We start from the raw sequence: 27,066 nt of genomic DNA, 5'->3' as shown, positions 1-27,066 counted from the left end.
AGGTTGTCAAAGAAAAGAATTGAACAGTGTATTGGTAGCAAAGATGGCTTGCTGTATTCCCCTTTTTCTGCCCTCATGGCAGCAGATTCCTACCCTCCATTGCCATTTGGTGATTAGAAACAGGTCAGGAGTTCAAAAGAGATGGAAAAACCCCAGTGCTCTGGGCAGAGTTAGTTGATGCCACACGATGCAGTTGCTCAGAGTGCCACAGGATTCCTCCTTTGGTACCTGCTGTTTGACATGTTGGCTTTGATAACTTCCAGCCTATTAATTTGGAGTGCCAGTAGTCTGGCTGCTGATGCAATATTTATGACAGATCCTGCTCCACAGAACAAACTCTCCTTTTGAAGTGCGGAGCTGGTTCGTCTTCCTGCTTTATTTCAGATTTCAGAATTACCTTTGGGCATTCTCTCTTGCAGTGCTCTGCTGTAAACAAACTAAACGTCATGTTAGTGAAGACAATGGATCAGATTCCTCTTTTACAGAGGCAGCCACATGGAATCCAGTGACATTGCTACTGACAGAAGAATTGGCTCAATGAGATTTTGATATCAAAGCCTTTGAAATGTACATTGATACATAAATGTGGTGATGGACCCAAATCTCTGCAACCTTTCCAGCTCTTGCACAAGGCTTGAAAGTGGCCTTGAGGGTTGATGGTTAAGGAGTGATTTGTTGTTCTGACTAAAAATCAGATTCAGGAGAGAGAAGCCAACCACTGCTGCCGTGCAGCTGCTTGCTGGTAAAACCTTCTTTCTCATCCTTTCTCCCCCAGACAAAAAATAAAGTGTGAAATGCAAAACTTCCCTTTTGCAGCCTACTGCCTGCCGTGGCATGGGATAAACTGCTGTGGGAGCAGCTGATGGGGTCACTTGCTCCAGGGATTCACTTGTGTTCCTCACTGGAGGCACTTGGGGATCCCAGAGTGGTCCAAAGAGGTAAATCAGCCCCATCGACAGCAGATCAAACCCCCAAAGAAACTCAGCCCATAAAGATGGTGTATTTTCAGATCCAGGGAATGCCAACTGTGTGCTGCCAGCTCCACAAGCTGAGAAGACATAAATATCTGCTGGTTCTCCAGGCTGTGGGAATGCAGCTTGGCCTTCCTTGCCTGCCTTTATTATTCCTAGATTTGACTAACTTGTCCTGTAGTTAGACACTCTCAGCATCAGGGAGCTGATCCCTTAGCCAAAGGTAGCGCTTCTTTCTCCTTTTGCATTTAATGCCTGAGGGTATTTTTAAGTTTTTCAGCAGTGAATGCTGAGAATTTGCTTATGGGGGAAGACCCATAAATAATCCTTTAGTCATGGGTTTTTTTGAGGGGCTGTGACAGTAAAGAAACAAGATCAGATTGACTTCAGGGAAGGAAACTGCAAGTGTCCATGCTTTGTTACAATGGAAAAAGAATACCGTTGCCCTCAAAAGTGTTTGGAGGGCTGCATTTCATGCCCTGTATGATAAAGGGTTTGGAACATTAAAGGCAGGTGAGACACTCAGTGAAAGTTGGTGAAAGGTCTGGAGCACAAGTCTTAGCAGCAGCTCAGATAAGCCTCCTCTTGTGAAAGAGAAATAGAGTTTGCATTGGACAGAACTGACTTAATGAAGCATTTAGGATGTTCATGGAAGTTGGTCCTAAAGTGGGTGTGAAACTGGGTTGTACCACCACAAAGAGAAATGTGGGAAAGCCTGCTGTCCTGGCTCCTGGTATTGCTCCAAAAATCAGTGCTTTACTGTTGGGGTGGACAGAAACTGTGCTGCATATGGACCATTAGATCAGTTACCACTCACTGGCAAATCTGCCGAGAACAGACAGATGGGTAAACAGCTTTCATCAGGTTTGACTGCACTCTATACTGAGGCAATATTTACATTTCTATCTTTTTCATCTGATGGCTTTAAAATGTCCTGTAATATTTACCTTTTTTTTTTGTTTCTTTTTTTTTTTCCTTGAATCTTTTAAAATATCTTTTCTGGTGTTCATGGTTAGCCCCCCGTCATACATTTGTTATCCTGATTGCCTGGATAGCTTCTTAACTTTCAGCTTGCATTTTTTCCCTTTCCTTGCCTTTAAAGTCTTGCCTCTTCTTAGCTCATATCTCATATACTCAGAGCTTTCAAATGATTTTTCTCTTTGCTTTGAGATCCTGTACCAAGCATGGCAGTGTTCATTTCAGTTTAATTTGAGGTTTGGGGAGGGGGCGGGGGTAAGGAGGGGGGGTTGTTTTGTATTTTTTTGTCTTTCCCAGACTGTTTTTTTCCGAAGTCTCTCTGTAAAGTTCCCAGCCCTGATATTTTCCTGGAGACCCATCACACTGTCTGTGCAAACCTCCACCTGCAGGCACTAAGGATGCCAGACGTGGAGCACTAAGCCCTTTTCTGGCAGCAGAGGGAAGCAGGAGTGGGTTGATCCCGATCCATCTGGCAGGACAGGTTGTCCCTGGATCAAGCCCTTTCTCTGCCCTGTGAGGAAAATGCCTTTGGGAGGATGTGCAGAACCCCTGGGATATTGCCAGAGGAGGGAATGTAATCATAGAGTCATGGAGGGGTTTGGTTTGAGAGGGACCTTAAAGCCCATCCAGTGCCACCCCTGCCATGGCAGGGACACCTTCCACTGTCCCAGGCTGCTCCAAGCCCCATCCAGCCTGGCTTTGGACACTTCCAGGGATCCAGGGGCACCCACAGCTTCTCTGGGCACCCTGTGCCAGGGCTTTTCCATCCTCACAGCCAGGAATTTCCTTCCCAATATCCCATCTAACCCTATTCTCTGTCGTTGTGAAGCCATTCCCCCTCTGGGCTGGCTCCAGCAGCACCTTCTGCTGTTGGAGCCCAGGGCTGGAGGCAGCTCTGCAGGTGGGGTCTCTGCTCAGAGGGGCAGAATTCCCCCTTCCCCTGCCCATGCTGCTTTTAATGCAGAAAATCCCTCCTGTGTGGGTCCTTGTGGTCTCACTGATGGGGTGAGGGTCATCCTACCTGCAGGTGCTCTTCTGCCTCAGGGTTGTTTGGAACACAGCATGGGCATAAGACAAAACAAAGAGGAACATTTTGGAAAAGGCTTGGAGTCTTTCTTTCCCATATCCCTGCTTGTGGAAGTAGTTAGCTTGGTTTGCTTGGGTTACTTGTCTTTTTTTATTAAGCCTGATATCTTCATCTACAATGGAGGTGTCTTTTATCACTGCCTTTGCCTTACAAAGGCAAAAACACCATGGATGTCACTGACTTCCCATAATTAGAGCTGATGGCTTTATTATCCAGATTCTTCCAAAGCGTGCTGGGGGAAGCATCACTGTGGATGTCCCAGCATGCTGATTGTTACAAATATTTCCTGTCTGGATGGGGGCAAAAAATCTGTATTATGGAGACTTGGCCAACTGCTGGAAGTCATGGATGAGTTGTGTAGAAGCCAAAATGATTTTTTTTCATTGTACTTAAAGCTCAGTCTGCACAGCTTGGGGTTTGGGGTGATTTTCTGGGTGGCATTGGACAAACCATTTCAATCCCTGGGTTTTACCTGTGGTGTGTGGGAATACCTGTGGCGACCATCTCTGCAAGGAGTTTGAAGGTTTATCCTTCAGCCTTTGGCTGTGAAGAGGAAAGAGAAATTGACCCTCCAGTTCCCAAAACATACTTAAAATGTTTCTAGTTTGTAAGTTTTCTGTAAACTTCCAATACTTAAGAAACTTGAAGAGCCTGGTTAATTACAGGATGTACTGACAAGTGCTTGTAATGTCATTTTGTGCCAGAAGAATAGGTGGGAAGCAGAGTGTGAAAGCGCTGGTAATTTTGGGCAGGATGCATGGGGCTTTCTGCTTTCACTGTGGAACTCTGTGTGCTGCTTTCATTATACATTTGATTATATACAAGTCTTGTGCATACACTGATGAGAGTGAGGCAAAGCTGCTTCATTATTTTGGAGACTCACTCAAAATATTTTCTTTCTTTCAGAGACTTGAAGATAGAAAATCTGTTGCTAGATGAAGACAACAATATCAAGCTTATTGGTATGAAACCAGTTTGGCAATTCCAGTAATTAAAATTGTTAGTTTTATGAAGAGAGTTTTTGAGGCTTCATAATCCTCCATGTGAGAACTGCTAATGTTGCTGCAGAGAGGAGCTGAGAGAGTATAGATAGCAATCAAGCTGTTCCTGACAGCATTTTGTGGGGGGAAAAAAAAGATCCAAATAATTCAGATTTAACTGAGTATGGGAATAATCCTACATCTTAAACCCACATCTTTCACATTCAAATCGGGAGCTTGGTAAGGAATTTAAGAATTGTCACCACAGAAGTGGTTTATTTTATTATCATGATCCCTTCTTATTTGCTAGGGCCTGGATTCTACCCCCGTGAACATATGCTTCCACTGAAGTCAGTGGGAGTTGCACACATTTTTAGCAGCTGGCAAAATGTGGTCCTATATTTATATTTGTTAAATTTGCTTCCAGCACCCAGGACAAAATTGGTTTAGAGGGCTGTTAAAGAATAAAAAAGATCAACGGTAGAGCCTTGATTGTATTTAGGTATCAGTTGTATGTGGTGCCTGATTCATTCAAGCTGTGCAGGCATTTGAGATTAATCATTGGTGGGGATAGTCTCTCACTGCCTTGCATAACTCCCATTAATGTTAATGTGGGCACTGAAAAGAAAATATTCCTTTCATAAAATGAATGCCAAACATCTGTTTGTGTTTCTTTCCGTGCCTGCACTTTTGCCAACAGCAGTGTCTGTGGCTGCAGACTTAAACACTCCACTGACTCTCTTCAAAAAGTTCCACGGGCTGAAAAGTGGTGAAAAACCACTTAACACTCAAACATGCAGGTCAGATGGACGCTCACTGTGACGTATGAAGTGCGTGCATCTCCAGGCAAACAAGGGGAAGATGATTAATGAGTTCTGAAACACCCAGGTTTTACTTAGGGAATTCAGATTTGGAAATCTTACCCCAACTTCCAGTGATTACTCTGCAGCAAATCAGCCGGCTGGGAAAATAATAGCCAAGAGAACTCTGGGTCAGCTCAGCTGAGGGTCAGGAGGACACTGATAAGTGACCATGAATCATTCACCAGTGCTGATGGATACCACCCATTATCCTGATCTGGCAGATAAGCGAGGCCAGATGGTTTGCGCCAGCCCTCTAGGAACATCTGATGGGTTCAAAGAACTCACATAACTTCCCTGTTATTGGGTGTTTGGTTACACAGCACTACGTGAGCGTGACATCCCAACCGAGACCTTCCCAGATGATACATGTACAATTAAAACTCTGGTGCCAAAAAAAATGACCCCAGGCCTGTTCCTGCAGTTCCGTTTGCTTCGGCCGCCTGGAAAGGTCTCCTCGCAGTGGGTGGTGTGGGAAGAAAGGAGGAAAGGGACAGCTTGATCTTCCACAGCCTCAGTAAATTGTCCCCTGGTCTGCAGCCTGATGTTTAAGCAAAGCAGATTGCTGGCAGTGTGTGTACTGGAACAAAGCAATTAAATCCCACCACCCAGCTGGGGGTGTTGGAGCAAAAGAAAGGTTGCATTATTTTGTGTAGCCTTACTAGAAATGATCAGTTGTGTCATCACATAGTCCTTCCCAGGAAGGTTCTTCAGGAGGGAAGAACATGTTTTGAGAAATTAAAGTGCTGCTTTTCATGACTGGGAGAAGAGACTTGGAGCTGCAAAACCATCTCATATTACCTGCTGTGGGGTGAGAGCTTGGTCTCCATCATTTGTACAGCAGTAAACACAGGAGTAGCTAATAAAAATAAAAATGCTGTTCTTGTAGTAGCTGTGAAAGGAAGAACAAAAGGTGAAATGAAGATTGAAGATGTGATATTGAAGCCACTGCTTGTTCATGCATTTCAGTGAGACCTGGATGTCTTGAGCCCTTGGCTGCTCAAGGGCACTGTGGATCTGTTCCTCCTTTTGGCTGTGTGACAAGGTGTTTTAGAGCCTGCTCTTAGATATTCCGCTTGGAAAAATTCCCTTCGAGAGGACTTACTCTGAGCAATCTGTTAATCAAATGGAAGAACATCAAGACTGGAACTGTTGGAAGTAATCCACTCCTTGTTATCTCCCAGCCCACGCGGTCGGTGCCGGATAAAGACACCACCCAAGGACCACGCCAAGTCCTTGGTGTCCTGCTGGGACTCCAACTCTGCTGAGCTCTTTGGAGCTCTGCTGGCCTAGCTTGTGCAGGAGCTGGTGCTTGACAGCTCTTTCTCTGTTCTGGCTGGCAGTGCTGCAGGGATAGCTGTGCATCCATAGCCTGGTGTGGATTCTCTGGGGGCACTGAGGAGGATTGGAGCAAGGTGATGATGCTTCGATAGCACAAGCAGCAGGGGTGGTGGAGCTCCCCTGTGAAAATATTTACTCTGGAAAACCAAGTGTGGCCTTTGATCTGAATTCCTGTCATTTGCTGGGCTTCTTGAAAGGGAGAGGCAGGCAGTGGCAGCGAGGTTATCAGTGCTGGTGGTCACACTGTTCTCATCAAGATCAGCAGTGCATCCTTAATAAAAATAATAAAAGTCACACTGTGATCACCGTGTGCTGACACAGTGTTAATAGCAATATTCTCATTTCCATGGCTAGGAAATCCCTGTCCCCAGCATGCATCTGTTTGCACACATTCTGCATTTTCAGCAGGGAAAAAAAAGGCATAGCAGTTGAAATGAATGAGCTGAAGAAAGTGAATAAGGGGTTGACAATTGAAGCAAGTGAGAGAATGAGAACCTCTCAGAGTACCCCTCCATTGATACTGATGAAGGGATGCTGATTGATACCATCACAGAGTCCAGCCCTTGCATCCTGTGGCTGTAAAACATTACAGTACAGTCAAGTAACTTGGAGCTGGCATGACACAGCAGGGTAAGGACCAGGAATAATACTGTGGGGAGATATTATTTCTAGGAGTTTTAAAAAGTATTTTACAGTTGACAGAACTCATCTCAGGCCACAGCTAATGAACACATTAATTAAGGTAATGGATCCTCTGCAGTGTTTGTAAACGCCCCAGGGATGGTACATCTCTAGCTGGGATGGTTAAACAGTGTCCAGAGATTATTGTTTTCCATCAGAGGCAAGGAAATGGTCTCCATTCTCCCTTCAGTTTTGACTATGTTCTCCAGGAAAGCCCCAGTGAGCCTCTTTAGCTGTGAGAGATGGTGATTCCTGTCTCCCTGTGCCTGCCTTGTCCTCAGAGGTGCAGCCACTCCAATGCAAAGCATTGTTGCCACCATTTAGGCACTCAGGCTCTTCCAGTCACTGTGATAATTGCATTTTTTTAATAAGTATTTTTATATCTTTGCCTGGTTTAGTGAGGGAATGAGGCTTATGTGTCTGCCCTGTCAGGGTGCTTCTAAATACCTTGAGGAACTCCTCAAATATCAGGTAAATTTGGTTTTCAGCAGGGTGAAAGCTAAAGGACAGGCCAGCACTGGAAGTCCAGTGCAAATAAATGTGCAGGTAAGGCAAAGAGCCACAAATGACTGAGAGAGGATATTGAGGAATTAATCAGATGTCAGTGTTCTTAACAGTGGTGTCTTTCTGGAAGATTCATAAAATATTCTGAGTTGGAGAGGACCACAAGGATCAACGAGTCCAAGTCTTAGGAAATGGGATTTGCTGTTCCCTAAACCCATCTCAGCCTGCAGCCCCACCAGCACTGGAGCAGACAGCAGGGAAATTTTGGAGACACCCATGGGCTGCCTGAGAGCCCTTGGGAAACTTCAGTCCCTCCTGCTGAGAGGCTTCCTCTTGTCCCCAGTGCCAGTCCCTCATTATTACTGCCACAGAAGAGTGTCAGATACACCCAGGGGCCTGGAACACAATTCGAGGCAGAAGTCAGGCAGAGAGCAGCCAAGCCAAACCGTTTCCCCTTCTTGCCCCAAGATCTCTGTGTGTTATTGCAGAGCTGAACCCTCTGTGTTGATGCCTCACCACAGCAGCCCCCTTTTCCATCTGAGGGTTCACTTACACGATTTAGAGGGAATGCTGCAGAAATCCCACTTCACCTTGTCTAGAGCGTCCTGCAGCAGTGTGGAAGCCACAGCAGCCTGAGGTGGCTCAGGGCCTGGGACAAGCTCAGCTCTGGTTGCTGCCATCCAGTTGCCAGTGAAATGTAGTATTTTGAGTATGAAATGGATAATTGGGCATCTTCTAAGGCTCTTTTTATTGTTTGTGGAAACCTCTGGTTATTTGGCACCTCCTAGAAGCAAATTACGTAACATTTTTTGCATGTGGATGAAGTTTGGGGGTTTTTCTCCTTAGGGAGTTCATTGCTTAGCTTTTGAAAAAAAAATGTTCTTTCTTTTTAACTTGTGCTCTAGCCCAGTTTGACTGTGTCTCTCTTTCATAACTGTGTCTCTATGCCTTTCACAGACTTTGGATTGAGCAACTGTGCAGGAATCTTGGGTTATTCTGATCCCTTCAGCACCCAGTGTGGGAGCCCAGCATATGCAGCCCCTGAACTTCTGGCAAGGAAGAAATATGGGCCCAAAATAGACGTTTGGTCCATGTGAGTTACTTCTCCAGTTTATAATTGTTATTGCAGAGAGCAGAGATGTCTCCAACTGGATCAGGTGGTTCATTCACCCTGACCTGAAATGTTCTCAGAAATGGGGCATCAACACTGTAATAACTGCCAGACATTAAAGATGAAGTGCAGTCTCTAAAACCTAATTTCTTCCTTGTTCCTGATCCTTCTGGCTTCCTTTTCTGCATGTTTTCTTTCAGTGGGGTGAACATGTATGCCATGCTGACTGGAACATTACCCTTCACTGTGGAGCCATTCAGTTTGAGAGCCTTGTACCAAAAGATGGTGGACAAAGAAATGAACCCCTTTCCCACCCAGCTCTCCTCAGGTAATCCAGGGAGGTTGCTGGGAAACGTTGGGATCCAGTGGGTCAGAGCTGTTGCATGGAATTATGGATCATTTGGGACTGAGATAAGTTCCTTTTTTTCATGTTGGCATCTGAAAGACCTGCGGGAGTCGTTGCAGCAGAATTCCTTTTGTTCTGACTTCTGGAGAAGCACCAAGTTGTGCTGAACAGGAGAGAAGGAACAAATCTGTGAAATTCTGTGGAATTGCTTTTGAGGAGCAGTTGGTCAGTTTTGCACATGCAGAAGATTCTAGCATAGGGTAAGGATGGATGAACAGATTATTTTGGAATAACAGATTCCTGGCCGTTATCATGACTGGGGTTGAGTGATAAATTGCCTCAAATGGCCTCACATTTGTTATGGAATAATTACATGCACTCAGAAAGTTATTTTGGGACAGTCACCTGGGATAACCTTTGTGTGTTCACAAAATGCAAGATAGTTGGTGTGTTAGTATTAGAAATATTAATTCCTGCTTCAGAGCGATGTCACTAGGCAACAGAATCACTTTTCAGCTTGCAGCAAGGCCACTGCCAGCATTTGGAACAAGCTCTGTTTGGTAGCTGGGTTTTATTTTTTTACGCCAAATTTGTTGTCCGTGGAGAGCTTCTGTCTCCTTCGCTGGCAGCCTGTTTGCAAAGGGCTCTGGATAAAATTAAAAGATTTCAGATACAAAAAGGGAATGGAAACTGTTGTTGGAGGGTGTAAAAGAGAACCCTTGGGAGCTGAGTCACAAGGTGAATTCTCCAAGTACAGATTTAGGGTTCTACCTTCCACTCTACAGAAGGCCAGACCCTGAGTAAAAAAAAACATAACATTGCTTTTGACAGGCTTTGTTTTGCTGTTTCATCCATCCTGCCATTTAACAGTGGAGATCAGATTTTCTCTCTGTAGCATCTGCAGCTCACTTGACACTGTGGTCCCCAGGGAAGGCAGGATTGTGTTTGTCCTGGGAGAGCTTCAGCAGCCTGAACTTGCGGAGATGATGGCAAATTAATGGACTAGATTTAAATATGTTAACCTTTGCCCAGGGTGGATAAAAGTGCCCATCAGTCCCTGACCCGAGCAAAGGGTCCTGTGAGCTCAGTGACATGCCACAGTGTGATTTAAGGTGACATTTGTTCCTGCCACCCTTAGACTTTGGGTCACTGGGCAGAAACTCTGCTCCTCTGCTCTGGGAACTGTAGTGTTTGTTAACTTACTGGGTTTATGGGCTTTTTATTTTAGTTGGGTCTTAATTTCCATAAATTCATCCATAAAGTAGAGAATTTTCACAGGAGTCTGTTTTACATGTCCAGGACATTGTCTTTCAATATTTAATTTCCTGGTTACTGAGCACACAGCCCTATCAATCTTATCACTGAGCAGGAAAACACTTCATTTGTGTGAGCTGAAATGGTGGGAGACCGTGAGCACCCGAAACAACCTGTGTAGCAGAACAGGGAAATTTTGGAGTTGGTGTTTGATTTTCCCACTTAGGAACCTGTTTCTCATTAAGCCTCTTGAGCAACAGCTATCTGGTTATTGATTTTAGGTGAGCAGAGGTCAGGTGCTCAGGAAGTTGATGTTCACCTTGCATATATTCATTTTCCTTTGTGTTTACTCCCTGGGGAAATCATTTTGCTGTCCACAGCTAAGCTGGAAAAGCTCCTTGTGCCATCCCAGCTGAAACCAGCCAAGGTTCTGTTACTCCTCTCTGTTGCCCAGGTCTGGGGGCTTCCAGGGGGGAGATGTTCACTCCAGAATTCTTTTCTCCCAGCCTGAATCTGTTGATCTGTGGCACTTCACAAGCTTTATTTAATTAGTTTGCCTTTTGGCAAGGGTGGGGGTGGAGAAGTGGGATTTTTAAGGAGGATTTTAAGGGTGATTTGGAGACCAAGCATGGTGGAAATGAAGGAGGGAGTGTGTGGGTCTGGGGAGAGGGATTTCTCTGGCTCTGAGCCAATGGGATGTGTGAGCTTTCCAACACAGACACGGGGGAAGCACTGGAGCGAGAGAGGATTAAATGGGAGAACAAGGGTTTGTTGTTTGCTGTAATGGGGGTGAGGAAAGGGCACACCAGGCACACAGACAGCAGCTTCCAGCAAGTTTGGGAACTCGGATGTGGGCTCTTCCTGCTGCTCCTGAGACATGGCTGCTGTAGGAGAATAACAAAATACTGGAGAATATTTAAGTGAATTATCCTACATAAATCAGTGATTTGTGAAGAGAGAGATTAGCAAAAACCCAGCTGATGCCTGGCTGAACTGGTAAATACAGAGTAATAAGTCTCTCCTGCACATTCTTGATACAGAGAGGGGCCTCTCTCCAGCTGAAACCTGATTTTCACAGGATATTGTACACTGAGGTTGCTCAGGCTGTTGGGAGTTGGCACCTGTTGGGTCTGACCCTGATTTATAGGGGAGAAACCCTCCCTTCCTCATCCTCCACCCTGGTGCACCAGCCCATCCTGTCTCATCCCACCAACAGGTGTTTTATTCTCCTTAAATTGCATGTAGGAGCACTGAAATCTAGCCTTGGTAATTTGAGGAATAAAGGCCAGACCTAGTTGAAACAGAGTTTATTTTCAGCTCAGAGAGACACTTTTTGTGAGATTTTAGGCAGATCACTTGATAGCACTGCTACCAATCATGTAAGAAGCACATGACTTAAAAACTGCAAGAAACTCAGGAGGAGTGGTGGAGTGTCATTGAAAGTTGAAGGTTCAAGAGAATAAAGCAAAGCCTGTTAATTTTGCTGTACTCTTTTAATTTGGCTAAAACTTCCTGCAGCTGGTTGTAGGTTGGATGGAAGCCAGAGCATTTATCCTTATAATGTGAAAGAGAGCTGCGTCTTCCTTCCCAGGTCTGCATCCCTTTCCCTCCCCTCCCCTCCACTCACCCCTGGTCCATCTCCTTCTACCTTGAGCACAGTGATTTGTCTCTGACCTGACTCCAGCCTCTTGCCCTCATGTGGGAATTAAATGTTGGCTCACCTGCTCTGAAACTTCAAATGAGCCCTGGGACAAAAAGCCTTTTTTTCCCTTTCCTTTATAACTCTATAAATCACCGTGACTGTAAATCATTGTTTGTTTTAGTTACCAATCCCTTATCGGTTCTCCCACTTTCTCAAGGACATTGGAGCATGCAGTGAGGAGAATGTTCCTTTCTGGTACACTCTTGTTCAGGCTGCACACCTGCAGACACTGATGTCCTGTGCAGGTCCTGAAGCAGATGACAGAGCTGTTCTTTGGGGTTTTCCCTTGATCTCTCCACAGCAGCCATAAACTTCCTGCGCTCTCTGCTGGAGCCAGACCCTGCCAAGAGACCCAACATCCAGCAGGCCCTGGCAAACCGATGGCTCAACGAGAACTACCCTGGGAGAGCACCACCCAATGTCACCTACCCAAACAGGTACAGCGGGCAGGGCAGGGGAGGAGGGGAGAAAACCTGCCAGGGTGTCTGTACATCACGTCCCTGGTGTCCCAGTTTCATTTGTGTGACAGATTCTAGGAACTGCTTTTGTGAATCCATCCTAAAGATTATTGAGATTGGCCCTGTGTTGCTTGAAATGGTCCAGAGTAATGCCTTAAATTGGAAGCTGAAATTGCAGTGCAGTATTTGCAGAGCGGGGAGGTGTGACAGGCAGTTCTGATCTCCTCCTTGCTGGTCAGTAAAAGCCAGGCTGCTCCTCTAGGAAAGCCTCTGCTTGTTTGTGAGGTGCTGTGGGTGAAGGGAATATGCAAACCATGACAAGAAAGGTCAGAGTTTAATGGTCTTGCTTTGTTGGTGGTTGGTGGTGAATACCTGCACCCTGAATGTGTTACTGAAAGCAGGCAGAGAATGAATCTCACAGTCAGTCAAACTTCCAGCCAGGGAAAGGGAAAGAAGGGAAGATACTTGTGGTCCAGTTTGGTTAGAAATAATCTTGCTCGACTTTAAACACCTGCAGTGTGGGGTTGCAGTCAGTGGAGAGAAGTAAGGGCACTTTTTATATGAGGATTCATCTGACTTCTCCCTGATTCTGCCTCAGGATGACTTTGTGCCCTGGAGATAAAAGTTCCTCTCCAGGGACTGTAAATGAAGCCTCAGGCAACTCACTTGGAATTACATGTGTCAGTTTGATCAGATAAAACTTCCTTCCTGTATCAAAGCCCTCCAGCTGTGTCTCATACGCCACCCAGGACCTGCAGGATTCTCTGGCTGGCAGGCCAAGCAGCACTGAGGTGCAAGAGACAGCAACCTAAAGCCTAATTTTGGTACTTAAAACTTGATAGTGCTGCAGAATTTCTGTCCTAACTTGGCTAAGAGGAGAGTCCTTGAGTGAAGGTTGTAACTTCCCTTCCTTCAGTGGCCAGGAACCAGATGTAGTGCCTTGACAGGGGGATTTCCCTTCCAGAGGTGGCACTTTGGAGTGCTGCATCATGGAGAACCCTGAGAACCCTATGACTGTGCCATTCCTTGACCTGAGGAGAAGAGCAGGTCTCCAGCTCCCAAAAAAATGGACAGAGGGACGGATGGATGCATGGATGCATGGATGCATGGATGCATGGATGCATGGATGCATGGATGCATGGATGCCAAGCAGCTTGGATGCCTGGGGATGTCACTTTATCCATCCCCTGAAATGCAGAGGGCAAATGTGGGGCCATCTGTCTGTAATCCCCAGGATATAGAGGTGGCCCCTGTGATGAATTGTTTCCCAAGGGATGAGGACAGGCAGAGCCATTCTCTTGATATCACTCCTCCAAATTTGGGAGATGTGTGAAGCTGTAAAGGATAAAAGTCTGTAAAGAGATTCTTTCTTTCATTTTTTTCAGATAATATTACTTTTGTTTCATTAGTTGATGTCCCAGTTGACCTACCTAGAATTTGTCATACTGGAGCTTTATAGGGAGAAAAACCTGCAAAGTTTTAAATATTTAAAGACGTGGTCTGGCTCCTTTTGAGCTTGTCTCAGAAAGTACCACTAGAGTCAGCTTCCATGGAATTTCTCCAATTTTTCCTTAGTGTGCAGATACAGATAAGGTGTGGTGAAATAGTGCATGAAAAACCCACTGCTGAATTTGCAAAGAATCAATTCCTCTCTTAATAGACACAGAAGAAGCAGAAGGAGTTGTGTTATGTTCCTGCAGTGCCCTTCCACTACTCTGGGGGTAACACCCATTGTTCCCAAGACAGGAGTTTGGTAGGAAGGGAAGAGCATGGAGATAAGGTGGGAGAACAGCAGAAGCTGCATTTTCAGGAGAATGTTTTCCCAGGCCTTTTATAGGCTTGCTTTTGTTAAAGAAATTCCCTGAAGGCAAGCAAAAATTTCCCATTTTGCTGAGCACTTCAAGTCGAAATTGCTTGAATTTCTTTTGCTGCCCAGATGTCTCAACGTGCAGTGGCCAAGATAAGTTTTGCTTTTGAACTTGTGAAAAAAAAAAAAAAAACAAAAAAAAAACCAAGCCCAAGCATTCCTTAGTGGCAGAACAAGTGCTCATGAGCACGGGGAACAAAGGGGATGAGTTATTTGAGATTTCCCAGACTGTGTTTGGCATCTTGTCTGAGTCCTGCCCATCAGAGCTGGGGCAGGAGTGGGAAAGGTGGGGAGGGATCCCTTGGAATGGGGAGTCTTGCAAAATAAGCTCCCTATGATGTTAGGCTTGGTATTAGGAGTGAGGGATATCCTCTAGAAACAACTGGAACCCAGCATTTCTCTGGAGATGGATGGGAGCTGATGAGTACCTATGGGAAGCTGGCCAGCCTGTTCAGAGATCTAAAGATCAGCAGTGTTCTTTGGGAAAATCTGGTTTTAACTCAGACTGAGCCAATGCTTTGGCATTTCCACAAGACCTCTCTACTGCTTTTCTCGCCTGGCTGAGACTGTTCCAGACTTTGTAGAAGAGAGAGACATAAACATGGCTTGTACTGGTGACAGGAGGGGAACAGCAGCGTTGCCATTCTGAGCTGCAGGAATAATCCTGTGAATCCCCTTTCTCCAGCAGGAAATTCCCTGGCTAATTAGTGCACGGATACTGTGCAGCAGGTGAGGGAAGCTCAGAGCAGTGCTGTTTGGTTACAAGAAAAGGGGCTTTTCAGAGAGCCGGATCTGGATTGGATTTTACCTCTTTTCCTGCAAAACCAGCTCATCTTAATGATTTTCAGTGATGAGGTGTAGGGTGACAAATGGCCTGAGCACCATGGTGCCATTTCCCATCAGGGATGGACACAGTGGGCAGAGTCCTGTCCATTCAGCTTCCTGCAGCTCCTGTGTTCCCAGATATCCCTCCTTTCCCTGCCTGCTCATGGGAGAAGAGAATTGATCACCCCCAAGCTGCTCAGCCCTTGAGGGCCTCCTCTTGGTGTTCTGTCGCTGAGAGGACAGCCCAAAACTCCTGCCCTGCCTCTCCCCATGCAGGATTCACCTGGAGGACCTGAGCCAGAGTGTCCTGCTGCACATGACTGAGAAGCTGGGCTACAAGAACAGCGATGTCATCAACACCGTGCTCTCCAACAGGGCCAGCCACACGCTGGCCATCTACTTCCTGCTCAACAAGAAGCTGGAGCGCTACCTGGCCAGCCTCAGGGTGAGCACTGCCCCCTGCCACTGCCACTGGGGGAGGGAGGAGGGCAGGAAAAGTGGTCTGGCCTGCTGGCATTTGATCTCATAGAATTATGGAGCATCCCGAGGGTCATCCATCATGGAGTGCTGTGTCCCTCTGTTGGGGTCGTTCTGTTGCTTGGAATACCAGTAACACAGTTTGTTGAGTCAGGACGTCAAGGAGAAACTTAAGAGCTCTTCAACTTGCTTAGCTTTTTTAAGTGAAAACTCAGCTGGAAGTTTTACCTGATGTAATCTCCCTGGCCCCTGAGCACAGCTTTGACAGCAGCGTCTTAATGGTTTTTTCCTTTCCTCAGTCCTTTTGACATTAGTGATGATGCCACCAATGATATTTAAAATGTAATGGAGCAAATCCATCTCCTCTATAAGCTGATGCCCCTCTGCTAAGGGCCAAGAGTGGGTACAGTCCATTAAGCAGTAATTAAACATTAGGTTTCTCTAATTATCTTACATATTTTACTTTTCTGTGCTTTTCTCTCCGCAGAAGGCTGAAGGCCAGGACAGTATTTGCCACAAGAACCAGCTCTACCAGATAGAAAAATACAAAGCAAATAAAGACTCCTATGAGGTAAAGCTCACCAAAGCTTGTTGAAGTGCCTTGAAGGCAGATTGAATTTGAGCATCCTTGGTGATTGTGGTTAAAGTGATGGGTTTGTGGACCTGTGGAGAAAAGAAAGACCTGTGGTCTTGCCTGTGCAGGACAAATAACTCCCTTTGTTTCTTTTCAAAGACACAAATAGTAACCCCCTAGAGAGGAAACAGAAAGGTAACTTTCAGAGTTTTTAAAGAAATTAACATTTTTAAATCTCTGTTTAGCAAAATGATGCAAACAGGGGGCTCCATAGCTTCATTCTGGGGTGCAAGCTGCTGGTGTTATAAAAAGATGAAAACTGAGTGTTCTTGAGGCTCTGAGCCTTGAGACCTTGGTGCTGTAGGACAGAGAGCTGAATGACAGCCAGGGTGACCCTTCTGGTGTCCTGGGCCAACCCTGGTGTGGCTGCCAGTAGCAGTGACGCTGTATTAGCACAACAGTCTTCAAAAGTCAGTTTTCTCTGCTCCTTAGCTGAAGTGATGTGGGATCAGCCCACTGCATCATGAAGGAATTCCCTTGGGCAGACAAAAGATTTAACCTTTTGTTTTTTGTTGGCCTCCAGTCTTCTTGCCTGCAAGCAGAGAAGGTATTTTCTATTAAATCATGACTGGATTTTTCTTCTCCTGGCTGATTCTTTGCCAAGCACTAAAATTACAGGAGTAATATGAGCTGTGCACGTCTTCCCTGCCAACACAAAGAGCAGCATTCTTGAGGAGCCTGTCTGTTTCCAAAGCTGCTCCTCAGCTCTGGATTGATGATCTAATTGCAGGGGCAGATTTGTGTCGTGGCTGGTCTTGTTTATTACAAAGGCTGCTTGCAAGGCAAGCTGAACTGCAAGCCAGATGGAAATATCAGGGCAAAGCACTTATTCTTTTCTTGAATAAATCTAAACCTCCTTACTTGGAATGGATCAGCAGTGGATAGACTCAATGAATGTGATATTTCACAGAGCTCTCACAACTTATTCAAGCTGTTGCAGGGCAGCATTCCCTGGAAACACGGGCAGGTACTGGGGGTTGAGCTTCAGATGCTGTGTGGAGCATCTTGCAGGATCCAGAATCCATCATCTCTGGAGCAGGTGCTGGTGTCACTTCTCCTGAGTAGTGCCAGAGCCACTGTGCTCTGGGATTCTGCATTCTCCAGGGATCAGCTCACAGCTTCTGCTCCTGCAGGGGAGGCTGAGCAAGGCCTGCCTGGAGAGCTCACTGCCCTGAGGAAAACTGGGAACAAACAGCAAGGCCAGGGTATGACCCCAGTTTAGGGACAGGAGCTCCCTCCAAAGCCTCTCCTGCACTCAGAGTTAGTCCCAGGGGAGCTATTTGGGGGATGAGGGGGTGTCATGTTTTTCCTGAAATACTTACCAGGGTGCACTCACTGTGCAGACACTGCAATAATAATAATAATAATAATAATAATAATTATGATGATGATAACAGCCTGTTCTCCTGCTACTTGGGCACATGGTATTGAAGTGCAGGCCAGGCTGGGCTGGGGGGGGATGTCCCTGCCCATGGCAGGGGATGGAGATGGGCTCTGAGGTCCCTTTCAACCCAGCCTCTGGTTCTACAGTGTTTTCTGTTGCTTTAGCTGTACTTACACAGGGGGATTACATTACTTTTACTGTGGCAGAACAGGTGGAGCAGCACACAGGAGTGAATGCACACCATGGGATGCTGCTGCCCTGTGTAACTAAGGCAGACACATCTCCTGAGGGTGGAATAAATCAAAATTTATTGATAACACCCTCTCCATGTTGGTGGAACAGCCCTGGCAGTGTCCAGCTCAGTGGGGATTCAGGGGAGGGGGTTTTGTAAGCTCAGGAAGGTTCATGAGCTGGAGATGGAATCCCCTTATCCCTCCCCACCATTTCCAGAGCAGGAGTTGGGAGCCAGTGGTCCCTAGGGAGCAGAGCTGCAGGTTGCCATGGGAATAGGAGGGGGAGGGATGGTCAGCTCCGGCTTCAGCAGACATGGAATTTCTCCCACCTCTCCTCAGCAATGGGAAATAAGGACTTGGCTTCAGGAGGAGCTGCCAGCATGACCATTGCCCATGTGCCCCTGTCTGCCCCTCTCCTCCACCAGGTCTCCTGATCCGGGGTAGAGAGGGGCCCAGGCTGCTGTGGGTGTGAGGTGCCCAGGCTGTTTCCAGGCTGGTGCCACTGTAGTGCTCAGCACAGATGGGCTGTGCAGGGACAGGAGGCAGGCAGCAGTCTGTGGCTCTCTCCATCTCTTTATTTGTGGAAGGGGTCTCGGGATGAATGGCTGTCCCTCCAGGGGACAGCTCAGACGTGGAATTTGCAGTTTTTAAAAACTGGCTTCCTTGTCCTATCAGACGTGGCCAAGGCAAATACCCTTTATCTGCCTTTCAAATCCATTGCTGGGACTAAGAGTAGGTTTGAGGGTCAAGGTCAGGACAGGAAATAGCAGAGGGTGATGTAATTCCCAACCTATTCAAGTGTAGCATACCGGTGCAGCTCCTGCATGATGGGACAGTGGGACATGCACTCCGCAGTGCAGAGGGAACTTTCACAACTCCCCTGAATGAAATCTTCCTTCCCTTTCCAAATATAAGTGCGTGGCACCTAGGGAGTTCAGGACTTTGGTTCTGAGCCTCTCACAACTGTGGTCATTAGGGAGCAACGTTAGCAGTTTTAGAAACACTTCCAAGACTATTTGCAGTGTTCATCCAGCGTGAAGTAATTAATTGCCAGCACCGGATGTGTGAATTTCCTTTGTCAGGGGTGCTTTAATTGTGTGGAGTGGCAGTGTTGCTGTGGCTGAGAGAATGTACCAGCAGGGTGAGGGCAAAGGCAGGAGCACTTGGCAGGTGAGGAGCTGCAGCTTGGCTCGTGCACTGTCAGGCTAAAAATACTGCAGCCCTGGCACGTCCTGCACTCAGACAGAGGCTGCAGCAACCAGCACACAGACTCTTCCTCACCTGTCCAGAATAGCAGATAGCTCCTAACAATCTGGATTGGCTCCTGTGGGCCTAATATGGTCACCACTTAGACTCATCATCATGAGTCCCTTTATAAGAAGATCCTTGGGACAGCCTGGTCTCTGATGAAGGCTCTCTCAACAGCAGAGATTCAGAGTTGTGGGAGGAAAAACAGTGTGGTGGGCTCAGAGTGAGCTGCACACCTTCCCCTGGCTGCTGTGGAAGGATGATATTCCCACAGCATCATGAGCAGTAGTATTGCCGCTGTCATTTTTGCTGTTACCACTTCAGCCTCACCAGGAAGGACTGTGCCCACCAAGTGCCTGATCCACAGTTACTCCAAGCATGGCATGGACAGGCACCTCCAAAGGTGGACCAAGGTGTCCAGCTCCATGAGGACCTCCATTGTGGCTGTGGAAGGGTCAGCCAGCTGCAGCTAGCCAGGGGGAAAGGAGTTGGAGGGGATAAAGGATGGATGGGAGCAAAAAACACGTGCACGAAGGGAGGCTGAGGTGAAGCCAGTGAGGAGCTCACAGAGGATCTCAGGTTCTTCTTCTCCCAAGTCATCCACCCAACCATGTTGGTATTAAAACTAATAATTTTGGTTTGTGAGTCACAAAAGTCTTCTTTCCAGCTGTGCAACTCCTGCAAGGTTGCAGAGTCCAGCAGTGCCCAGATGGTGTCTGTGCAGGGAACCAAGCTCCATCTGAGATGGGAATGTTCATGAGTCCAGATTTTTGCCTCTTTGGTGTCTGTCTTGCTTCCAGAGCTGTTCCAGAGCCCAGGAGAATCCAAGTTGTCTTCTGCATCTTTCTTTTCCTCTCTCAAGTCTTTTTATGCACTTTGAGGGTTTTCATAGACTCTACGTCAGTGACCTTGCAAAAGAAAATCAAGAGTTGCAGTGCATAATTACCAGACAAAACACAGGCACATAATTGGGGGAAGGAACTTTCCTTCACTTTGTAAAAAAGATTTGTACTTACAGTGACCTTTTAATCAGATGCAGCAAAACGTGTTGCTTAAATGAGAACTATGACCACAAAAACAATCCCAAACCAACCAGAACATTTTTTTAAATGTGAAATAAGACTTTGGGCTCCCCTAGAGATCAGTGACAGGTAAAGGGTGTTAAACGGTTTGCTGAATCCAGTGACTGAAAGAAGATGCAATGAATTTTCACTGTAAAAGAGGGCTTTGAAAATTGGCCTCCTCTTCAGAGTCCTGCTCCCAAGTTCTGTTTTTTCTCTGTCATCACTGGAGATCAAACCTATCTTCTTCTTCTTCTTGCAGTCCCACCTTCAGCTGCCTTCCCCATCACGACCAGGAGTTAGGGCTCAGGGAATGGATGGCTCAATGGTTTTCTCCCCTTCCATGTCTTGTGCAGTTGCAGAGATGCTGTAAAAGTAAGAGCTGTATTCCCCCAGATCTTGTCTGGACAGAAGATACACGACTCAAAGGCTTTACACTTCTTTAAAACTTTGCATCTCCTCTTTTTAAATCTCAGAGGGAGCGGAGTAAAGAGAAATCAAAGACTTCTTTTGGTGCTTAAGTAGAGTATTTCAGGTATGGAGGAGCACAAACCTTCATCTACTTTCTCCAAGAGAAAACTTCCTTTTTCCTTTAATTTTCCAAAACCAGCTTTCATGCTGTCTGAATGTCAGAGCAGAGGGGAGCCATGAAATCATGGCAAACTGTTTGGAGGAAAATGAGGATTTAGTTACTCCGAGTAGTCAGAAAAAGTTCCTTGTAAATACATAGTACTTAATCCACCTTGTAGGTCTGGGGCTCACTGAAACTTCCCTTGAGTAAACCAAATTGTTCTTGTTTGTTTTGCAACCTAAAGGACAAAAAACTCAAAGAGCAAGAAAAGAAAGGGGAGATTCTTCACCGTCAGCTCCCAAAGAAAACTGAGAAAAGTCCAGTTTCATATAGACAGCCTTCTTCCTGTCTTATCTCACAGATCCAGAACACCAAGGCTCTGCTGAAGGACCGGAAAGTTGCCAAAGCCGGGGGTCCAGACAAAGGTCAGTGGGAGAAAGGCCAGTGCTGGCTCTGTGTGTGCATGTGTGGTGTGGTGCTTTGAGCCTGTCCTGTCCTGCCTGGTGTGTGCTTGTGAGCAAAGACTCTGGATTTGCATTCCCTGTGGCTCTGGGGATGGTGTGGGAGGGAGGCCTGGGTCATGTCAGCACAGGTGGAATGAAATGCCACCATGAGGTTTCCATGTTTTCCATGAGGAAACCATGCTGGTGCTCAGCAGGCAGGAGTCCTCACTTTGTGTGTTTGACAGAATTCCTACAGTGCTTTAAAGAGGCAGTTTCTTCCCCTGTTTACACGTCCTCACACACAATCATCCACTCTCACGCTGCTGTTTTGAAAGCATCACCACCCACCCTAGATCACCCAGGAACTGGAGCTGGTAGCCAAGCTCCTTCCTACCAGCCACTGTGTTTTCCTGAGGGGGGGATAAGGAGCAGCATGGGAGAATCCCTGACCTCGACGAGTCCCTGGGAGGAGTTGATGGTGGAGGAATGGGAAAGAGGCAGCCTCAAGGAAAGACAGGCGGGACTGCCAACCTCAGCAATTGCCCATCAGGAGGTGGGGAATCGTGAGCAGGGAAAGGAAAAGATGTGACAGCCAGAAGAGAGCAGGGTATTAATCACAAAGGGCAGCCTGAGAGGAGTGGGTGAAAACTGCTGGCAAAAGAAGGGCAGAGAAGGGAGTGGAGGAAAAGGGGAGTCAGCAGGGAAAATGGGGTGTGGGCAGTGCACACCTGGATGGGAGGAGACCTGAGGAGCAGGAAGGTGATGTAGCCCACTGTTAAATAAGGAACTAAATGAGGGGAGGTCACTACAGACTGGTGTGAGGAAATACAGTGATGTAAATTATTTACTGTGGTGTTGGGGTTGTTCAGAGTGGTGGCTTGTGATGCTTTCATGCTCATTGTCGTGACTTGATAATTTATCCTTTGTTGTGTTCGATGTGAAAAAAAATTGTCAAATAGTCTGGCAGCACAGGAATCTCTGCTGCAAGGTGGCAGGAGTCCAGGGAGCTGGTCAGAAATGGCACATACATACTGTGAAAAAAATGTAAAAAAAAAATTTAAAATGCCCGTTTTGCTCAGATTTGCTGTCCCTTTTGGGAAGAAGGCACAGAGGGAAGAAAATCTAGTTCATTTTTTCCCTCTTTATGTTTCTCTTTGCTTTTTTGTTCTGAAATATGAAAATCATGCAGATCTCAGCTAAAGCATCTGTCTGCTTATGGAGACTATGTTTTGACACATCTTAAATAATTTTGGCCAGTTTTAGAAAGAAACTGAAGGTTGGATTGAACTTCTTTCTACTTTTACCAGACAAGTGTGAGCTTTCATCCTGTTCATCCATTCAGCTCTCAATCCCTGACAAGACCATCACTCCAGAAGAAATACATGTGAGATTTGTGGCTGTGACCTGAGTGCTGGCAGAGCTAAATTATTTTAGGTCCTTTTTAGATGATTTGAGACCGAGGGAACTGATGGAATAGCTACCAGTTAATTCAATTAAGGGGACCTAGCAATCAGGTTCCTGGGACAGCTTTCCATCAAGGCAGCAAAATATGTTTGCTTGTGATTAGCTTGGCATGAAGCAGTGCCAGTGTTCTGTAGGAACTGAGATCTTCTCCACGTGCTGTTTGTTTGACTGGACCAAATCCTGCAAAGGTTGTTCCATTTATTTTCAGCCCTTGCTGGAGGAAGGTTCTCACTGAAGTTGATGCAGCAAATCTGTTCCAACTGTAACAGCCTGAATCTGGCCCGGTGCTGCTACTCCATATTTACATGTGTGAAACCAGGAACAGATTTTGTTCCAAAATGCAAGGAGAGCCACCAGAGATTAACTCACTGTGCTCCCCTGTGTCTCTAGGTGTGTCAGTGAATACAGCCCCAGCAAGAGCCACACAAACTTGTGCTAAGAAAGGAGAAATGTGAGATTTCTCAGGCATGGCATTAGAGGGTATAATTAATACAAGCAGCGTGAAGATATCTGTGGTTTTCCCTTTCAAGTCCCTGTCTCAGTTTAAGCACTTTTCCTGCCTGTGAGGAATAGGGCAGATAAATTACCTCGGAAACAATGACATTATTATGGGAGAGTGGGGGATTTGGGTTCTGAGTGTATTCCAGGCCCAGATCTGCTGTAGCTGGTGCACTTACCAGGTTCCTGTGTGGGAGGTGCCCACCAGGGCAGGCAGTGCTGGTAACTGCAAAGTGCTTTTCTGCTTCCCTCTCCCATTGCTTTGCAGACTCCAGCGGTGGCGTGAGCCCTTTCCACGAGCCCCTGGCACCCAAGACGGGCTGTGTCACTTCCAGCTCCCTGGAATACCTGGAGGTCCAGCAGCCACCCCCCAGGACCCCTCGGCTCCTCAAGAGGCAGGAATCTCCCCAGCCAGAGCCATCACGGATTGGGGGCCGGGCGAAGGACTCCCCTCTCATCCTGAATATTGTGCACTCCTTCGAGTCAGTGGACAGAGAGGACCAGATAGACCAGGTTTCCCCCTCTCACCAGTACAGAATTCTAGGCTCACCAGTGAATTTCCCTTACAAAAGCTCAAGTGAAAGGACACTGTCCCCGCTCTTTCCCCCGAGGAGCACTTCCCCCATTCACCCCACCCAGGTCTCTTTCACGTACGAAGAAAAAGCATATCAGTCAAAGGAGGAAGCAGTGTCCCCTACTCAGCTGGTGCCCAGCAACCCCCTGGGCAGCCCAAACTGTGTGAAAAGCAGGGGCAGGTTCCCCATGATGGGGATTGGACAGATGCTGCGCAAGAGGAACCAGACCATGCAGTCGACGGGCGAGAAGCCCCTGGAAGCCAGGATGCCTCAGCTGCAGCAGATGAGCCCCACACAGATTTCCTTCAACACAGAGCCTGTCAGTGGCCAGTGTTAGTCTGACACCCTGGGATTTGCACTGCTTTTCTCTGGGATCCAACTTTTTCTCCTTTGAGCAAGAAGGGAAAGCCACAGGCATGTTGCTGTCACTGCGGGATACCCTGCAGTGGTGCCGCACAGGAAATTGGAGGTTTGCTTGCAAGGAAGGCATTGTCCTGCATATTAAAATTGAAAGAAAAGGGCTGCGCTTGTGCTGTTAAGAAATATTCGCATTTGGCATCTGACTGTACAGTAAAACATCCTGCAAGAGCTGCGTGAATCTGTATTTTCACTGCTCTCGCCTGCTGTCGCAGCGAGGTTGGTCGGAAGAACCGCGAGCACTGAGGGTTTGGTTCCTCCAGGAAATCTGTGGTGCCACGGATGCCGGGCCAAGATCTGTGGTGAGACTGTCCCTGCTGCACCTGCCTGTGCCACGCAGCATGTGGTACTGCTGCAGGCATTGTCTTTGGGGCAGGCAAGGGGGAAAACCCCAGATACTCTGTCCAAAGTGAGCTTGCTTGACAAGCCCTGCCGAGAAGATGAAGGTGGTGGAAGCTTGAATAAAGACACGAGTGGTCTAATTCAGAAAAAGTGGGAATATTGGAATTCCAAGCAGATTTTACTGTTAATTACATAAAGTAGGTAATAACACAATCATTTTTTTTCATAAAGAAAACTATGATTTAATCATGTCACAAGAAACATGATTATTTAAAAACAAGTGTCATTGCATGGAAATTCACTGCATTAAAGGCCGGTTCCTTTCATATGAGGGGTCTGCAAGCAGGTGCTTCAAACAATCAGCCAGCGCCTGCATTAGCCCCTGTTACATCAAGGCAGCACTGGACACACCTGAAGGCTTCTCTGAGACTGCAGTGAATTAAAAAGACTAATAAAGGACACATGAACCTGTACCAAGTCCATTTTATACTCCAAGATTGGTAATGTAGTGGTTACCAAAAACTGGGTATTGTTATGAGCAGTGAAGATTAAGTTTCTTAAAAGACACCATGTTCTGTATACCAGTCTTTTTTTTTTTTTTAAGTAAATGATACATCTGAGAGGTTGGCAACATCTTTTTGGTTCTGTTTCTGTCCTCAAACCCTTTCCTATAAATGAGAAGGTTTAGCCAAAGACAAAGACTGCTCTTTTCTCTCACCTGTACCACCCCTGTGTACATGTTTGTGTGTTCAGAGCATCTCAGCAAAGCTTGTTCCAGTCTGGTTCCCCCATGGGCAGCCCTGACCCACTTTGCTCCCACCACTGAATGTCATTTCCAAACCCAGGAAGCAGAGGTGGTGTCTTCTTGTCTTTGGAAGATGGGATGTTGCCACTGGTAGGAATCCAGGCCCTATTTTCATCCACACTTTTACAGTCAATCTCATTGCCCCGTTGGTGTCCATGCAGATGCTGAGGGTTCCCCCTGTTTGGGAAGTTTTCCTTCCAGTTCCATGAGCAGGATATTCAGAGCCAGGGTCAGGAGGGGCAGCAGAGGCAGGGGAGCAGGTCTCCAGCAGAGCCCATAGCTGAGCCTTTGTTCCTGGTTTGCAGCATAACACGGGCCTGACACCAAAATCTGCAGGAGAAAATGGACATTAATCCAAATACTGACAGACAACTGGACTGCTCAGTGCTGGCAAAAGCAGCAGAGTGGTGCCCAGAGCACCTATCTCATCCCTGCAGGTGGGACCTTCCCCTCAGCACTGGAGTTTGGCACTGGAGAGTCCATGTGCACCTTGGACCCTTCAGTGAAGTGAGGACTCCCACCTCTGAGGGAGTTGTGCTACCTGTAAAATAATACACATGAATGCCCCAATATGATGAGAAAAGACAGCCCTGAAATAATTTTACCCATTTTCAGATCAAGAAGTGTTGCATTCTTTTTGTAGAGGGCACCTGTGCATCCCAGGGGGCCATTTTAGCGCCTTCATTGATAAATGTTGGAGCATTTTCATTCACTTCATGCTAAGAACATATTTGTGCTGCCAAGCCAGTGGGCAGGGACCACTGAAATCAGGGACCACTGAAGTCAGGGACCACTGAAATCCCCTCCTTTGTGTGCATCAGACTCACATACCTGAACAGATGGCAGATGCCGACTTGAATTACAAACTCAGGTTTATTTGGAACCCAATAAAAGGTTGAGGGAGGCAGTAAAGAGACATGTTTTGGTTGGGTATTTTTTTGTGGAAACACAGGAAATAAGTGTAAGAATCAGAGTGAAAACAAGTGTTAAATCTTTTATTATATTTACAGAGAATATAGGAATACTACACTGCTAAAACATAACCACGTATTCAGCATAGTCAGTAGCTGTGTACAGTCCAACTGCAGTGACCACAGAAGGGACCTACTGAATATCATAGTGGAAATTCCAGTGGGGAGAAGCTGTATTTGGTATCATTATTAAATGTATGTACTTTCTGAACAAGATTGCCACAGACTGCTGACTTTGTTTGCCAGGTCACTGTGTAGCAAAGTGACAAAAACTACAAGGCCAGGTTGGATGGGCTTGAAGCAACCTGGTCTAGTGGAAGTTTGAAATCTTTTTCTGGTGTTTGCCTCAGTCTTGGCACCAAACCTGTCATGAATCTGTTTGACAGCTGAGAATACACCTTACCCTTCAGGGTGGGTGCTGGGAAAGAGCAGTTCTGAGCTTTGGTGCAAGATGGAAACACCTCTGTGGGGTCTTTCTGAGCTGCTGATCACATGTAGAGCCCAGCAGAGTCAATGGAGCAGCTGTGAAACACTTACCAGGAGGGTTTTGCAAACTGGCTGATCACTGGGCAGCAGTTCAGGATCCAGAGTGGTAAAAGTGTTTTTGTTCAGGCTCTTCTGCCTGGAAAAACAGGTGTTGGATTTATTCAGTGAGAAAGAACAGAAATCAGCAGCTGTTGCTGAAGGTGTTGGTCTTTGTACTTCTCCTGTAAACGGGCTGCTAAATGCTAAAAAAACTTCACTGCTTGTAGCACCCCAAGCTCATATGGGCCATGCTCATCCAGAAGTGAACAGAAAATTCAGGAAATTCACTATTGCTGTGTGCAGGAGTTTGGATTTTGCCTGTCTCTTCCCTGATCTTTCCATCCTCTGTGGCCACAAATGGTCAATTTTCTCTCATGTATCTCCCCTCCACACAGCTTCCTTGGAGCATCACAGAACTGTTCAATACTTATCTCAAAGGAAGCCTGTAATAGG

The 27,066-nt window shown here is 46.5% G+C and overlaps 1 protein-coding gene across 2 annotated transcripts in view; it reads left to right on the top strand.

The window, feature by feature from the left end:
* The window catches only part of HUNK (hormonally up-regulated Neu-associated kinase), a 42,209-nt gene extending 17,535 nt beyond the window's left edge, over positions 1-24,674 (top strand). The window contains exons 3-10 of one of the 2 annotated variants that reach the window (XM_083854696.1): positions 3,943-3,998; positions 8,360-8,495; positions 8,714-8,841; positions 12,117-12,252; positions 15,242-15,410; positions 15,930-16,013; positions 20,935-20,998; positions 23,247-24,674. In XM_083854696.1, the coding sequence (XP_083710822.1) occupies positions 3,943-3,998; positions 8,360-8,495; positions 8,714-8,841; positions 12,117-12,252; positions 15,242-15,410; positions 15,930-16,013; positions 20,935-20,998; positions 23,247-23,890 (1,417 nt within the window). In that variant the 3' untranslated portion in view covers positions 23,891-24,674. Of the gene's footprint in view, positions 1-3,942; positions 3,999-8,359; positions 8,496-8,713; positions 8,842-12,116; positions 12,253-15,241; positions 15,411-15,929; positions 16,014-20,817; positions 20,999-23,246 lie in introns of both variants that reach the window. The other variant, XM_083854695.1, reaches the window with a different exon arrangement.
* The last annotated feature ends 2,392 nt before the right edge of the window (positions 24,675-27,066 follow it).

This window comes from Zosterops lateralis, assembly GCF_965231275.1.
Source record: "Zosterops lateralis genome assembly, chromosome: 2".
In the NCBI taxonomy this organism is placed as follows: Eukaryota; Metazoa; Chordata; class Aves; order Passeriformes; family Zosteropidae; genus Zosterops; species Zosterops lateralis.
Note: the sequence above shows the minus strand (reverse complement) of the source record. Positions and strands in the feature narration are given on the sequence as shown.